Raw genomic sequence first — 16387 nt, 5'->3', positions numbered from 1 at the left:
AAGTTTGAAATTTCAGGATTCAGCATTTTTTTACATCATCCTTGCAAAGTGAAAGATAGTTTTCTGTGAAGGTGTGACATCGGGGCACCAGCAGTGGCCTACTTTAAAGAAAAATTGGAAAGGATTTGAGATTTTATGACAAATCATGAGACACTGGTGCAAAAAATTGTGGAAAATGCTCGTATGTGAGAACAGGGTGGATTCAGGAATATGACAGAAAAACTTGGGCCTTTTGAAAGACAGAAATCATAGAATCATAGAATTTTAAGGAGTTGGATTGGACCTTAAAAATCATCCAGTCCCAACCCCCCCTTGCCCTGTGCAGGGACATCTCCCACCAGACCAGGTTGCTCAAGGCCTTATCCAACATATCCAAATATTTGCAACTAATGGCACAATTACTTCTAAAACCTTTTTTTTTGGTACTGTTGTATTTAATCTAGTGTGTGTTCTGCTAAATAAGGTTTGTTGAATTTGGTTTCGGAGACCCTTAGGAAAAATTTGGGTACTTTAGGGTTGCCTAGTGGATATTGTAACCTCTCAATGCTGCAGTGGATCAGCAGAATTGATCCATGTGAACTAAACTGTCCTTCTGCTTTGAGTGTTTTGTGTGTATGTGTGGATTTAGGTTGGTTAGGTTTCTTTGAGGGGTTGTTTTCTGTGTTTTGGTTTTTTTTTGGTGACTGTGTCTTTGAGAAGGTACCCACAGTGGTATATAGGACAGAGAAGTCCACAACATAACCTTTTGGTTAAAAGGGTAAGATTCCACAGAAGTAAACAAAAATTAACTATCCCTTATTCTGCTAAGCTGTGTAGGTCTGGCCCTGTGATCAGGGGATGTGGGGTGGTCTCTGAAAGGAGAACTGTCAGCCCAAAGGCTGGGCCAAACCAGTTAGAGCCATATAAAAATGTTAAAGCCATACTTAATTCAGTGAATTGAGTTGTAAATCTGATGAATTAAGTGCTTAACCTTGAGGCACCTGCTGTGGGGTTTTCCTTATTAGCAGAGGTCTGAAGAAGGAACTGTATTTTTTTATTTAGATATTTATTTAGATATTTATTTAGATATTTATTTAGATATTTATTTAGATATTTATTTAGATATTTATTTAGATATTTATTTAGATATTTATTTAGATATTTATTTATTTGGATATTTAGAAGTCAGGTGCAGGTTTGTTCTTCTGTTTTAGAAGCCATTTCATACCCTGTGGAGAGATGTACAGAAGGAGTTGTGCCATGGGACAGGGGGCCTTCTTGCCTATGTAGTGTCCAGTATGATATTTTTGGTTTCCTGGTGACATTTTACTTTGTCACTACATGCCAGTAAAAAGGCCAGTCCTGTGCTGGAGTACACAGATGCAAAGATACACAAAGATAAACAAAGATAGACTGGTAATCAGAGGAGTTTTGCAAATGAGGGTTTTTTTTCCCACTGTGTTAGAAGAACTGCCATGAAACGGGCAAAGGAAACTTTAGGAATTAGAGTGGGTCGTTATGCCCTGCTGCTGGATCACTAACCAACTATTCCAGGTGAACTCGTGAGGAATTGCTGTCAGGAAGGCCCATGTGTTGGTCAGTTTATGAGCTGTCACAGCAAAACAAATCTACCAAACAAGTCCAGTGCTCCTCTCCATCCAGAATCCCTGACATCCACAGGACAAACGGGGTGATGAAATGATTGCTGACAATCCTAATCTACCACCTCAGTGTTGTTGTAATAATAATAATAATCATCATCATCAGGATCTTTTTTAGCAAGCTGTGTTCTTGAAAAGGGTGGGATTCTCCTTACTGGTTTTAACTGGCTTTCTCTAAAGTGGGTCGGGTTGGCTCTCTGTTGGCGTTCAAGCTGATCTCTTCCTTATAGGCTGTTTGGGTTTCTCTCTCTGGTGTTTGTCCTAAAACTCCCTTTTCACGTCAGTTCTGCATCTTGCAGTCATTCCTACCCATCTTTGCATGTACAGGAGCGATCCAGGGAGACCTCAGCCTCACAAAACCAGGGCACAACGTCTCCAGAGCTCTGGGAATGCTGCTCTACTATTTTTGGAACCAGCTCCCATTGCTTCTATAATAGGAAGGCTTCTGGAAGCTTTCTCCTTACTCTCGTCCCGAGGAAGTGGCCCTTCAGCTGAGCTTTCATTAATTCAGGATCTGCACGGCAAAAAGCAAATCTAGTTTTATACCCTAAATAATTCAGGCGTGGCTGGGGGGGGTCACATGGCCCTGAGTGTGGTGTGTTCAGTGGGTGGTTTTGCCCACACCCCGTATCCCGAGGCCGCAGCAGCCGCGGCTGGTTTGGGGTGCTCGGCCACCCCCCGTTTGTCATTCGGGGCACGCGGCAGCGGCGGGCAGTGCCAAGGCAGCTTTCTAGAAAGCAGAGGGACGTGTGATCTGGGGGTGGTGGTGGTGGTGGGGGGTGTTTGTCACCAGCGCTGCCCAGTGAGGGATTTACTGGTTTTGTTTTCCTCTTGGATCAAGCAGGACAAATCTAATGAGCCAGTTCTTAACTTCTTCCCCGTTGAGCAGCGGGCGATGTCCTTGCCCAAATCGTGCGAGACAGCTGAAACCTTTCAGGAATAGTTGAACAAGGGAAACACTTGTAATATTATTTTTTTTTTCCAGTACTCAAAATACAGAGTTAAGAGGGTGCAGCAGAGCTTGTCTTTCCTTTATTTTCTCTTTCCCTTCTGAGATTTTCCTTTTGAGGGGGCGACTTAGTCCTTCCAACGCTTACCCCACCTAGAGAGAAGGCAGGATTGCTGCGAATGCGAAGCCTTTCATTCTTCATTGACATGATCTTGGAAGGAAGACAGGTTCTCCCTGTAGTGCTTCATTAGAATAAGCATTTCATATGCTTATCAGTACAGCAAGTAGCGCTGCTTGACAGCAGTGGAGAGTCAAATGTTGCCTTGGAGCCCTACACGCTCATTTCCCCGCTTCCGAAACACTCTGCATTCTGCCCACTGTGCATTCAGAAGTGTTTCTTTCCACTGGCTTGAAAGAAGCTAAAAACCACTTTGTAGCAGGCACCTTTTCCAGCACGATTCCAGGTGTGGATTGGAGTTGGCTGAGTCCAGGCTGAGTTGCTGAGAACTTCATCCTGCCGGGCTTTGTGAGTTCCTGCCAGGTCTTGGGGGTAAGTGGGTCAGGGAGCTGACCACTTCTGGGTTAATTCTCTCCTACTTTCAGCTCCCTGAGCTGCTTCAGGTGAGAAATCAAGTGGGAAACCAGTGCTGATAAAGGGAAAGGTGTGAATGAGCTGGGAGGAAAAGAGGGATGAGACCTCAGCATGGCAGGAATTACAGTGACTGGAACAACCATGGGGCTGCACAGTGTTTTGGAGCATCCATGTGTTCCCTGCTGACATGGATGTCCAAGCTCAAATTTAGAAGAGAATCACAGAATTATTAGGGTTGGAAGGGACCTCTGGTTACACAGAAATGTGTCCAGAGAGGAATGTCTCCAGAGAGGGAAAATTCACGACCTCCCTGGGCAGCCTGTTCCAGTGCTCTGCCACCCTAAATGTAAAGAAGTTCTCCCTAATGTTGAGGTGGAACTTTTTGTGTTTTAATTTATGGTCATTGCTCCTCATCCTGTTGCTGGGAACCAATGAAAAGAGTCTGGCACCATCATCTTGACACCCACCTTTGAGATATTTATGTGCATTGATGAGATCCCTTCTCAGTCTTCTCCAGACTAAACGGGACCAGCTCTTGCAGTCTGTCCTCATAAGAGAGATGCTCCAGACCCCAGATCATCTTTGTGACCTCCACTGATTCCCCTTATGTGGGAATCTTCAGATTTCAGTTCAGTAGCTGCTCTGTCTGGTGTGATCCAGGGTACAGAGTATGGATGGGAGAGAGGGAAGGGCTGGAGTAAATTTGGTGGCTAAATGAGCCAAGGCAATGGTAACAGGGTCTTGCTTTACCAGCTCTGGTTCCTGGTGCCTAGAAGAAGTGGCATCAGTTGGTTTTGGTGTGTGAGTGGACACAGGAAGCTCCCCCACATTTATTCCAGCTGGAGCCCCTATGGCAGCTTTATTGTTTTTAGATTAGATAACATCAGATCTATGCAAATTTATCCTTTTTGACCATCAAACAGTGGGGAAGCTGAGCACACAAGCCAGATTATGTCTGTGTTGGCTCCTTTAGTGTCAAAAGGCAGTTCTTTAAGGTGTTTTAAATAGGAAGATATTACATGAAGGATGGTTAAAAGGGAAGGGTTGTGTTCCTATAGGTGTCTGAGAGGCTGAGTATGAGGATTTGGTGTATCATCTTGCTGTGCAGCCTAGTCTGGGAGCTGCTGTGGATTGTTCCCAGTGGGAGTATGGGATGAGGAAAAGCTTTCTGCCAAAGCTTCTTGCTTAGGAGATTCTGGTGCTGTTATAGGTGTCCTGACGGGTGTTTGAGAGGGAGGGAGGGATGACTAGGCTGGGAAAAGGCAGAATTGCCTGTCTGGTGAAATATAGTTTTAGAGGCAAGTATCATGTAACAACCTAAACTTGAGCTCAGTGGTGGGGGAATGGACTTGGAACTCGGTTCTTGCAAGAAAACAAAACTCTATATCTTTATAATAAGGCCTCAGCACTGTGTTGTTTTTTTTCCCCACCATCATAATGACTGTTTCTTGGTATTAACTCCTCTGAGTTCCCCTCTGAAACACTTGCTGCTGCTTTCTCCTGCATCCTGGCTGTGCTGCTGCTCTTTGCCCAGCTCGTCCGGTGCCATGTCCCTGTGGAGCATCCTTGTGTGGAGGTGGGGTGGTCAAATGTGTTTTCACACATGTTTTTACCAGCAGGGTGGTTGCTGCTCAGATCCAGTCCCGAGGCCACGGCCTCCTTTCTAGAAAGTAAATTTTCTGAGAGGATGTGCCCACCCTTTGAACTCCTTTGTTGATGGGTTACTGTTGCTACAGCTAAAACACACTTGTTCTTGCGGTGGAGCTTTAGTTCAAAATATCAAAAGCTTTAGTGCTTTTTAGTGCTGCACAGATGAGGAGACCTTGACCCCCCCCTTCATCCACTCTGGCTGAGTTAATACATTTGTTTTCCCGAGCTGCAGCAGCATTCAAACCTGACGATAAGACGGGGAATTCTGTGGGACAGAACTGCCGTCCGTGGCTGGGAGGATGTGATGCTTTACTGCTGCCAAAACCCGAGTCCTTCCCACATCTTGTGTATGAAGGCATATGTTTGGGGGTGGCTTCAGAAAGGGAGAACAACACCATTATGTTTTTAACTTCCTCTCCTGTTTTGTTTCTCTGTGCATCTGTATTGCAGTTTTTCTCTGTGCAAAACTAGCAAATCGGCTGAAGCACCTACTGCTAAAGATCAGCCTTGGTACAGAAACAGTGGTAATTAAAAGGCAGTAAGTATCTTTGCTAGCTTGGATGCTGATTTATTTTTTTTATTTTCCTTCTTTTTTTCCTTTTTTTTTTTTTTTTTTAATTCACAAGCACAGCTTTTTACTCCTCACACAGTAGGAATTTGTCAGGGGCTTGCTGGCATTAATAGTCTATTTCAGCTCTTTTCTATGGCCCAGCAGCTATAGAGGAGGGGAAAAAGCATGCTTTGTATGGAGCTGTGATTGGAGCTGTGCTGCAGTGCCCATCTGAAGTTGGCTGTGTCTATTTTGCCAGCTTTTGCCTCCCTCTAGTAGGTGCTGGTCCCTTCCTAAACACATGACATCCCACTGTATGATTCCTGTGCTTGGATCAGGGTTGTGGCTGCTCCTGACCTGAACCCCTTCTTTTCATGGTTTTGCTTCTTGAGCTCTTCACGGCAAACAAGATACCTTTGGGTGTCAGTTTTTTGTCTGACTTTTATCTTTTACTTCTCAATTGATCCCCAAAGGAGTAGGACTAGCACAAAACATATGGTGTTTCTAACCAGGGATACATGGGAGGGAGTTCTAGCTCTTGAAAAAGTGAGTGGCATTCTTGAAATGGTGTGGTTGCGTTTATTTGGGTGTGGATATAATCATGTTTTTTGTGATACAGCTCCTGCTGAGTCTGAAATGCTAGTGTCAGTAAAGCCAGAAGGAAAGCCAGACAAAAGCTTGGAGAAAAGTCAGGATTTCAGTGCCTCTAACTGATGGTTCATGGGAAAGTAACGATTTTGTGTTTAACTTTGATTTTCCCAAAGCAATAGGCACATGCTTTTTTTTTCCCCTCTGTGAATTACTGTTTGTGAAAATGTATTTTACAGCCCACAAAACATCAGAAACAGCTGATTTTTGTGCCTAGGTTTTGCTCGTAGGGGTAGGTCCTTGTTACAGACCCTGGGTAGTCTAATGAAAGTGGTGTTTAACTACAAAGCTTCAATTTCTGCTAATCATGGCAGCCTGACTCCTGGTATTCCTGAATTCCCAGAGCTGAGGACATGCTCTCATCCCCCTGCTCTGCCAGTGCAATGCCTCCATCTTCTCCACCCGACACGTTTCTGAGCCTTGTGTAGAACTCAGCAGAGATTTCTCCATGAGGACTGGAATGTGTTTATATAATATTTTATATATTATTTTAGGCTCCTGCTACTCAAATATAGGCAAATGATTAACCTCTCCATCACCATCAGTAGACGAATCGTGGAATTGCTGTAGCAGAAAGTCAAGTAAGATGGGTCTGAAACCAGCTTCTGTTTTTTCCTGCCTGGAAAATTCATCCTTCGTGGCTTTCTCAGCAAGTGTGGCTACCAAGAGCAGCTTTTCCAGGCCAGGAGTGTTTAGGAGCACTGAGTTGTAACCACACTGGTCAAGCACTGGTTGGTGTGTAGGTTGAGGCTCTTCTGTGTGGGAGGTGTTGGGAGGGGGTTGATGTGAGAGGCTCCATCTCTGCAAAAGCAGGAGTAGGGCAGCAGCAGGAACGCTGGGCAGAGCTGCTGAAAAGGAGAGAACAACCTGCTGCACTAAATCACAGATCCCCTGGGGACACAGCTCTATGTTTAGCATCCTCAAATGGCATTCCTTTATTACGGCATCATTGAGCGTGGTCCTCTAGAGAGGAAGCAAACGGTCTCTAAAACAATCTGCTGGCAACTCGGGCTGGAGCATTTGAGGTTTTCCAGGGCTCTTCTGCTGTGTCACTCTTCCCTTTAATGTTCCAGCTCGAAGGTTGTTGTTCTTTCGCCATCAGAGTCTGTTAAGGCGCCGGTAAGAGTATCTGCTCCAAGGACAAGGTGTAGAAGGCAGTGAGAACAAGAGATACTGCAGAGCAGTGTTGTTTTTGGTGTAATCTGCCTTATCAGCATGTGATGCAAAGACAGGGCAGTTTTCACAGGACTTGGAGGCTGCGTGGTGACATGTTTTCTGTCCTGTGTGAAATCCACCACGTTATTTTGATTAGAACACTAACGTAACTCCTGGCAGCCTCAAATCTTACTGCCAGCAGCTATTTCCCTCCAAAAGCCCGGTGCAGTGCTAACAAGCAGAAGGATCTCTCGTGTGTCCTGTTTACGAGGAGCTCTGCAGACGGAGGTGTTCCGTGGGAGGTAACAAGGTAGCACTGTAGCCGTGTATATAAGGTGGAAAAATGTTGTGTGTGCAGACAGGCTGTTGTGTTAATTTGTGTTTGATGGTGTTCAGAAACTCCAGCTGCAGTAACGGCATGATGATGTTAAGTTCTTTTATATATAAATGTATATATTTTGTATTTGTGCATGCACATATGTGTATATATATTTTTTTGTCTCGTGGGAGAGTCCGTGTTTGGATCATCGGTGCTTCAGCTGCTGCTGTACTTGAATGTGATTTTCTTATGTTTGTTCAGTTTTTAGGTGGCAGAGACACGGTGAAGCTCTGTGTGGGGCAAGGAGAGCTGATGGGGGAGCCTGGGGTGTGACCCAGGATGGATTGGCTGTGACGGCGTGCCTTAGCTGGAGAGGTAGTTACCATGAAGAGTTCCTGCAGAGCTGGCCTCCACAGGGAACCGCTGAATTCCACATCCTCCACCTTCCACCAGGTCAAACGGTATGAACAGACTGGCCTGCCTCTAGCTGACTATTCAGCACTGACTGAGCCTTCTTGCTTTCCTATTGTCTTGTCACTCAACTGTTGGGTCTAAATTCTTCCTTTCGGATGGTGTTTAAGTGAAACGCTGTAATGGCTTAAGGGCAGAAATGTTCTTTTGACGTTTTTATTTGATAATGACAACTTCAGATTCCCTACAGCTGGCAGGGTGCTTGGAGAAATCCTTGGGTTTTTTAGCAACAGCTGTAAATTAGTTTGGGAACACGACTTTGAAGTAAAACTTAATTGGCGAGTGGCTCGTCAGAGGAGGCTTTAGAACACACAGTCAGCTTAGAGCAAGTGGAAATGCTGGCACTCATTGTTGCGGTTTGTCTTACTATGGAGTAAGTAATTAGATTAGTTTAAGCTCAGATTTTGCATTGCTCACTCTCCTGTGTCTCTTATTAAGAAGAAATGCACGATTGATTTCAAACACTTGTGCTTATGTGACAATTAAGTGAACGCCTCTCACTGTGTCTCGTTATAGGAACACCGGGCAGAACAACTTGTCCTTATGCAAATGCAAGAACATGCTGGTTTGTTTGAGTTCAGACTACTTCAAAATATATGTATCTTCTTTTCTTTTTCTTCTTTTTTTTCTGAAAGCAAGGCTCCTAAACTTCCTCAGCCTGGCGGAAGAGCGCCAGCTTTTCGATTTCCAAAAGCTGTGTGGGTTTAAAGCAAACTTTTAACCTTTGTTCTTTGTGGTTGTGTAGACAGCATATACTTGCTATGTTAGTCTCATGGTAATTTAGTGCTGGAAAAGACTTCCTGGGTCACCCAGCTCTTTGCTTTCCCAAGCAGTAGTTCATAATCCCTTTTGTGAACTTAGTCTAGCCTAAAAACATTTACATCTTTTCTTACATCTCTTCTTCTCTCCTCCAGTTTATTAAGCCATTACTGAAGATGACAGATCTAGCTGTGCAATTAGGAACCTTCTTTTGATTCCCAGACTAAACATTCATGACAGTTTACATGCTTATTTGAGTTTCTGTTCCTTTATTTTCCTTCTGCTTTTCTTCCCACTTCTTATTTTCAGTGGTTTACCTCTCTTGCTGCATTCTGTAAAATGGGGTTGTGACCCTCACCTGTGGTTTTGTGGTGCTAAATGACCCAAGTTTTCTCAAGTAGCTTCTTGAATAACAACTGTTGTTGTCCTCAGTGTGGATACATCTCAATCCTGGCTAAAATTGTCTGCTGTGCTCCAGGGCAGATCTGGCTGGAGGGTTTTCTTGCTGCTGCCTCAAACGTGTGACAGAGTCACCTCCACTTACTTGTTTCTGTGGTGGCCAATTCACCTTAGTTACTTCCAGAACTCTCCTTGGTGTTCCTCTTGCTGGTGCCTCACTGCCTGTATTTCAAAACCCTCCTCAGTTTCTGTGACTTGGAGCTTTGTGCCTCTGCTGTTTTGGAACTGCCTCCAGTTCTGTGGGTGCAGTATTTGTGCTGAGGTCATTCCTAACAAAATCAGATGTTCCCCAGGCTGATTCTTGAGGCATGTCTTTGGTTTCCAAGCTGGTATTTTCTTATTCAGCATCACCTGGGGCTGTCTGCTGCTAAGCCAGCTCCTTTGTCTGTTTTCCCATTCCTCTGCCAATCTGTCTTCACCAGTAAATCTCTTTGTGCTCTCTGAAGACCATGTGAGTAAGATATAGTAGATTTGTCTAAAATGATCACTTTTTTTTGAAAACCTTGAGGTTAGTCTGGCATTTTGAAGTATTCCCTCTTCCCCCTTTTTCTCTGTGTCACATTAATCCTCTTTGCTTGCAAAGCACCTTTATATTGGAGTCAGAATACCAGCCCTGGAGAGGCTGCAATCATTCTCCCTTCTCTTTCTCCCCTGCAGTGCCCCCTCCAATGTGCCACATGTTTATTATCTCCCATTGTTGCCTTTCAAGAGGTTTATAAATCCTGTTTCTTGGCCTGCAGTGCATGAGCCTATCTGTTTTGGATTCTAAAACTGAGATGAGCCAATCCTCACAATTTTTATGAAGCTCTTTAATCCTCCCCCTGCCAATGTTCTTGTTCAGATTAACGCCTGGGCTCTTGCCCTCACGATCGCAGTTACCACCCCTCTTTAAAAATGATGCAAAGTCAATTTTGGTATTTTGTGTAGCACTTGGAATACTCTTAATCTCTGCCCTGCCCTTGTTTGCAGCCCTTTTGCTCTCCCAGTCCTTTCTCACAAACTGAGGAACCTTTCACTATTTCTTTGTTTTTAAATATCTCTGCAGTGACCTAACGCTGCACCACTTCTCATGTTTATCCCTGGACTTTTTGAGCTCCAAGATATGAGTTTCTAAGTGATGTGACTTGAAACCTGCGTCTGCTTCTTGTATCCTTCACGAAAAAGGATCACATCCAGTTGGAGTTTCTTCAGTTCTTGTTTGGGATGTGTTCTTAATAATGAAAACACCTTTTGGCTCCTGGAGAAGTCTGCCTGCAGTGAAATCTTCTGCACCACATCTTGAACTTCATGAACCAGTTCCTTTCAGTCTTGAGTTTCAAAAGAGCAACCTTATGACTTGCTTTCAGATGTACTTTCACTTATTCTTTCCTTTTGAACGCCGAGTCTCCGACTGATCGTGTGGTCCAAGGTTAATTTCTACAACCTTTCATGTGTTCTCATTACAATATGCACAAAAACGAAGGCTATAAATAGCATCACTTTGTGTTGGTTCGTTAGCTGTTTGAAGAAATACATGTTGTGCTATGATGTGAAGAAAGGTCTTGGTCCTGTTGCTGTTAATAAATCAGAAAACAAACGTTAAAGTAAGAGTGGTAGAAGACTTTCAGAAGGAAGCATGTCACGTATCTGTGCTGCTCTGGGCAGTTTTAAGCAGAAGATCTATAAAACCACCACTGTTTTTCTTACTGTCCTTCTGTGATTTCTTCTCATCTCAGCCTGTTCCACCACAGGCATGTGGTTGTCTTTGAGCTACACGTTTCTGGAGCAGCTTATAACCTTGAACACCAAATCTGTCAGTTCATTTTGTTCCCTTCTGCTTTATGTCATCCCTGTGTCATCTCCAGTGTGGTTGGGAAGCAGGGAGCAGGGGTTTGAGGTTCCTGAGGCTCAACAAAGAACCGCTTCTACGTCACTCGCTTCACGGTAAGTGCTTTTATACAAAAGCCTGGCAAAGCAGTGGCACTTCTTCCTGTATAAACTTTAGAAAGTAGCCAAGTTGACTGTGCTTTACGTTGAAGAGTGTGTGGGTGTTTAGCATAAAATGTGTCCAGAACATTAATGGGTGGGAGCCCTCGAACTGGAGTGGTGTGTGTTGGGCTTGGGTGTGTGTTGTGTCACCTGAAACCTCTGTGTGGTGAGGATGATGGACTTCATGCCTGCGTGCAGCTACATTTGGGTGCTGTCTCCCCCAGAGTCAGGTTATTTGAACACCTGATGGGGTGAACACTCAGGTGTTTTCTTTGCATTCAGTTCCTCAGCTGTTTTGGGCCAGCTCTGCCCCACGTTTTTGGCTTGCTCCCGCTTCCCCCAGGCTGGCCACTTGGACAGAGAGCTCTCCCTCAGCAGCCAGATACCTTCTGTTTGCCTTCAAATCCCATAAGAATCCTTGCTGGCTCTCTGAGAGATGCAAGAGGCATTTTGCAGGCGCTGGGAGGTGGGTCTGGAGCAGCTGCTGCTCCAAGGGAGTGGGTTTTCTAGAAATCAGATGCCTCCACAGCTGCTGGTGTCGAACCCGCCCCAGCTCTGGAGCGTCGTGCTTCCCAACCCGCCCTTCTCCGAGCTTGGACACTTGCCACGTGCCAGAACAAGCTCCAGTGAGCAGCAGAGCCTCTTCCATCCCGGCTGAGGGACTTTCCCGCCCCAGCAGAATCCGTGGAATGCCTTTGAAGCAGCTCTCTGTCTGCTCTGCCTTGCCCTGGCAGTGCAAAGGGGATGGAAATGGCACTGGAGATTGAGCCCAAAGGACCCACCAAGCCCTTCCAGAAATAACAAGTGGTTGACCATAGTTAACTCACATTCAGTGCTCAGTCCTTGCTAATTGTCAGTGTCCTTTACAGAGGAGCTGAGCCCTGTGGACAGAGAACTGGCATGCCAGGGAGGAGAAAAGCCTTGCCAGAGGTTATGCTTGGTGTGGCTTTTTATTGTTGTTGTTTTTTTTTTTTTTTTACTCCTTTTTTTTTTATTTTTTGGCTTCTTCTGCCTTCTGTTAGTGTGTCCTGAGGGTTTTTTCAGAGTTGTAGCTGGCACTGGGTGTGCAGTCAGCAACGCGAGAAACTTTTGTCAACTGCAGTTGGTGTGTTTACAAGAATAAATCCACAGGAAACTTGGGGGTTTTGATGGAAATTTTCTCCTTAACCAAACCTTCCAGTGCTTTGCCCAGAAAACTTGCAGTGTAAATATTCTGTTTGGAAATATTGTACTTTTTTTGTTGTTGTTGTTGTTCTTGCTGGCCAGAGGAAATCTTTCGGCTTCACAAGGGCATCATGAGAGTCCCTGACAGTGAGAGGCTTTAAGGTTCTCTCTGGACGTCACAAAGGAGTTGTAAAAACCAAGCCTTTTTTTACCAGTTTTCCCTCCAACTTTGGAGTTTCCACTAAAGCAAATGTATTATTTTTTTAGGCTGCTGTGATTTAGGACATATATAAGTACAAAAGGATGCAGGAAGATTCTGGCCAGCTTGGCAAGTAAGAATCATGGAATGATTTGGCTTGGAAGAGACCTCAAAGACCCTCTCATTCCAACCCTTCTGCCATGGGCAGGGACATGTTCCACTAGACCAGGGTGCTCCAAGCCCTATCCAACCTGGCCTTGGACACTTCCAGGGATGGGGAGTCCACAAGTGGGTCTTCAGTGGGAAGAGGAGAGGGCTGTGTGTGTGTTTGTGCTCATATAAAGGAATATATTTCTGTATCAACAATGTGGAGTAACTAACTTGATAAAACTACAGTGGAAACAAGCTGTAGTTACGACTTAGGAAAACAGCAGTGTCATTCCAGCAGTGCAAGTATCCTGTTTTGCAGACATGGCTGATTAGAAATAAAAAAAACTAGCCCCTTTATTTCATCAGCTTAAGGATGGAATAACAGCATGAAGGCAGCACTGCTCGTTGTTTCAGTGCTGATCATTCCTGGCAGAATTCTCTCTTATCAGCAATTTAAAACCGCACGTTTGGGATTGAAAACCTTTTTATGTGTGCTCTGTGGACTTCTGAAGAGTCATTGTCTCTAAAGATAAAATTAGAAAGCTTGATAACTTAAAGGGTGGAGGAAAGCAAACAGAATTATTCTGGAATTAAGTTTCATAGGGAATTGTCAGTGACTTCACCTTTTAGCAACTATTTTTGGTGGTTTTAAATATTTAAAAGCTTTACCTGCAGCTGCCACAGTTCTCCACTTGCCAGCACTGAGATGTTGCAGAAATAGGGGAGTCTGTGGGTGGGGACTGGGCTCTGGTTCATCTTCAAAGCAATTTCTGCTGGGAAGGCTTGTTCTAATTCTAGGAGCTAGAGATGAAATGTGCTGCTGACGTGCAGGGAAGAAGCTGTGTTTGCCTAAAAGTTCATTCTTAATATCCACAGCAAAGTGCGTGTGAGGTGGGGGCTCGTTTTTTCCAAGTGACACTTTCAGGTAAGGTCCATTACTAAGATCCCTTTTAAAATGGAAGTTCTCTTCCCTGCTGCTGGAAAACTGCGAGGCAGGTGACAGCTGGTCAGGTGGAGTTTGCAGTGTTCTTTTATAGCTGTCTGAAGTTATTAGATGAAGATTTTCTTTAAATCCAGATCCATTAGAACATGTGCAATGAACTGGGTGCTGAATTCAAATGAGGCAATTATTCTGGCAGTAAAACTTCTGAGTAAGGCATAATTTTGTTATGTAAATTATAACTTTTCAACCTTAAATGGTATTGTTGGCTGAGCCAGGGACTAACTGAAACACAGGAGGAAATGTAACCTTAAACAAGAAATCTGTGATAGGTGAGGCAGAACTCTACCCTTTGTCTTTCTCCATAGACCAGAAATAGCTGGGAGCAGCTGAACCAACTTTGCTGGCTAAACGTGTCCCCTGAGCCTGTTGGGGTAACCAGTTTGGTCCTGTTTTCATTCTTATAATACCTGGTCTCACCTTCATTTGCAGCTTCTCTTAATAAAGGGTGTTGAGCCGATTGTCCTCCCGGATTCCTGAAAACTGCTTGAAGAAAGCCTTTTATGAACAAGCTCAGCTCATCTTTCAAACACCTTGGCATGAAAACTCATGAATGAAATTTGATCTTCTGCTCCTGGCTCAGGAGACTTCAGCATGCAAATCTTGTGTTTAATTGCATTCACCTCTTTTCCCCAGGGTATGGTGGCGGGCGGCCACCGGAGCTTTTTCTCTCTCTCTAATCTGGGAAGCACAGCTCCAGAATGTCCTTCTGGAAGGGAAGGGAGGGCTGCAGGCACTGTTCCCTGCAGCAGTTTGCTGCAGTGCTTCACCTGCTGCTCCTCTGGGCCGGGCTTTGGCCGGGGAGCATCAGGGGCCTGACCCTGGTTCGCTAAAGTGCAGACAAAGTGAGCCAGACCCTGTGGAAAATGAGGCCGGAGCAAACTCCAGCAGCCTTGATCTCCCATATTCTCTTCATGCATCTGTTTCAGCACCCTGAAGTTCTATTTTTGTGAGATTATTTCAGCTTTTAGCATCCAACTGGAGAGGCAAACAAAATAGCTCAGTCGCGTTTTGCAGAGGAGACTAAACTGGGAGGTGACCCAATTCCAACGAGCTGGAATTAGCAGGCAGGAGGCACAGGGAGAGAATTAACCCAGGAACTAGGTGGGTGTATCTGCAGCACTGAGATCTCGTACCCCCACAGTCTGTAGGTGAGATGCAGATGGTTTTGGCGCTGTCTGGTTGCAAGAATGAAGTGATGGTTTCCCTATAAAATCCGGAGGGAAAGAACGTAGATAGCATCATCCTTTCCAGGGTCTGCTTCCTGGCCTTCAACGCACTGCGTGGAGCAAAGGGGCACAGAAAGGTGAACTAAGCCCTTCCTCTTGATATACCTCCCCCAAGCCCCTATGCCTGCCCCTCACTTCTTATCACTAGGGCCAGAGGGAAATATCCAGGGAAAGCAATGGTTAAGCAGCATGGCTGCTCCTGGTGCTGGAGGCTTCCTCCGCTTGGGCAGCATCAGCTGTAAATTTTTCAGACTTTGTAGATGTTGTGCCTTGAGGTTTTTAATTAAAAGCTGTTTTTAAGCTACAAATGCAGTGCTTAAGCAACTGTCTTGGTGGTAGCTCTCGGGGGAAACGTGTTCAGTGCCTGAATGTGTCCGTATCGGCTCCTGATGGATGTGGCATTGAACCTGCTGCTCCTCAGCTAGCAAGCACAGATTATCCCCATTTCAAAGTGGAGGCCTTTGAGTGTAACAATTCAAAGATTACCATGGAAACATAATCTATAGTTAGTTCTGTAATATGCTTCTGTGATACTCCTGGGAGAAGAGCCTGGAGTCTCCTGATGATTGCACCCTGTGTGGCAGCGCCCTGGGCTCTGAGCTTTGAATGGAAGGTGACTGTGAGGGTGTGACAGAACGGAGGAGTTGAGTGCTGCAGGAATGCTGCTGCTGCAGCGTCAGCAGCATCCAAGTGGTCCTTCACAGCTCTTAAATTCCTAACCATGAAAACATGTCCTTGAGAGTGGGTCTCTTCAGCTGTACGTGATGCTTCTCTCGCTTTTGGGGGGGGTATCTGATGTATAATGTAAGGACCCTTATGAGACAGTCACCAAATTTGCCATTATCAATATTCTAAAGGGCAAGTTTCATTGCCCAGGGAAGCTGTGGCTGCCCCATCCCTGGAAGTGTTCAAGGCCAGGTTGGACGGGGCTTGGAGCAACCTGGGATGGTGGAAGGTGTCCCTGCCCATGGCAGGGGGGTGAAACGAGGTGGTTTTTAAGGTCCAGCTCAAGCCATTCAGTGACTTTGGGTGGTATTAGGAATTTAGATACCCACTGGGGTCTCTGGTGAATGTAATTACACTTGCTAATTTCCCTTTTCAGCTTTAACTGTACTTTATCTGGACATCCACTATCAAATATACTCTTTTCAGGAGACAAACTCCATGACCCACGTGTACCTTACAACTAACTGGATTAAGGAACGAACGGGCAGAAGGATGCCTCTAACTCTAGAATGAACCACTGGCTATGTTTTCACAACTGATAAACTCCAGGATTTCTCCTTGCAACAGATTTATCTAATGGGAAGTTCTCTTCTACTGCAGGAAGTTTTCCAAGGGTGGATGTTGGAGATTTGGTTGCTGTGTTTTCCTTTCTCATGTGGTTCTTCTTGAGGTGTGGGATGCTGCCTACCCCGAGCCACCTTCTCTAATTCCAGACAGACATATTTTGCAACTATAACTTCTCCCCTTTCTGTTTTTGCA

At 45.0% G+C, this 16387-nt stretch overlaps 1 protein-coding gene across 12 annotated transcripts in view; it reads left to right on the top strand.

Moving 5' to 3' along the window:
* FBXO34 (F-box protein 34) overlaps positions 1-16387 on the top strand; it is a 46413-nt gene that overhangs the window by 21651 nt on the left and 8375 nt on the right. For 5 of the 12 annotated variants that reach the window (XM_064659574.1, XM_064659575.1, XM_064659573.1 and 2 more), the window contains one exon: positions 7765-7964. In XM_064659574.1, the coding sequence (XP_064515644.1) occupies positions 7888-7964 (77 nt within the window). In that variant the 5' untranslated portion in view covers positions 7765-7887. Of the gene's footprint in view, positions 1-1156; positions 5370-7102; positions 7965-16211; positions 16299-16387 lie in introns of those variants that run through there. The other 7 variants (XM_064659569.1, XM_064659568.1, XM_064659570.1 and 4 more) reach the window with 5 other exon arrangements.

The sequence above is a fragment of the Pseudopipra pipra genome, chromosome 6 (genome assembly GCF_036250125.1).
Source record: "Pseudopipra pipra isolate bDixPip1 chromosome 6, bDixPip1.hap1, whole genome shotgun sequence".
Classification (NCBI taxonomy): domain Eukaryota; kingdom Metazoa; phylum Chordata; class Aves; order Passeriformes; family Pipridae; genus Pseudopipra; species Pseudopipra pipra.
Note: the sequence above shows the minus strand (reverse complement) of the source record. Positions and strands in the feature narration are given on the sequence as shown.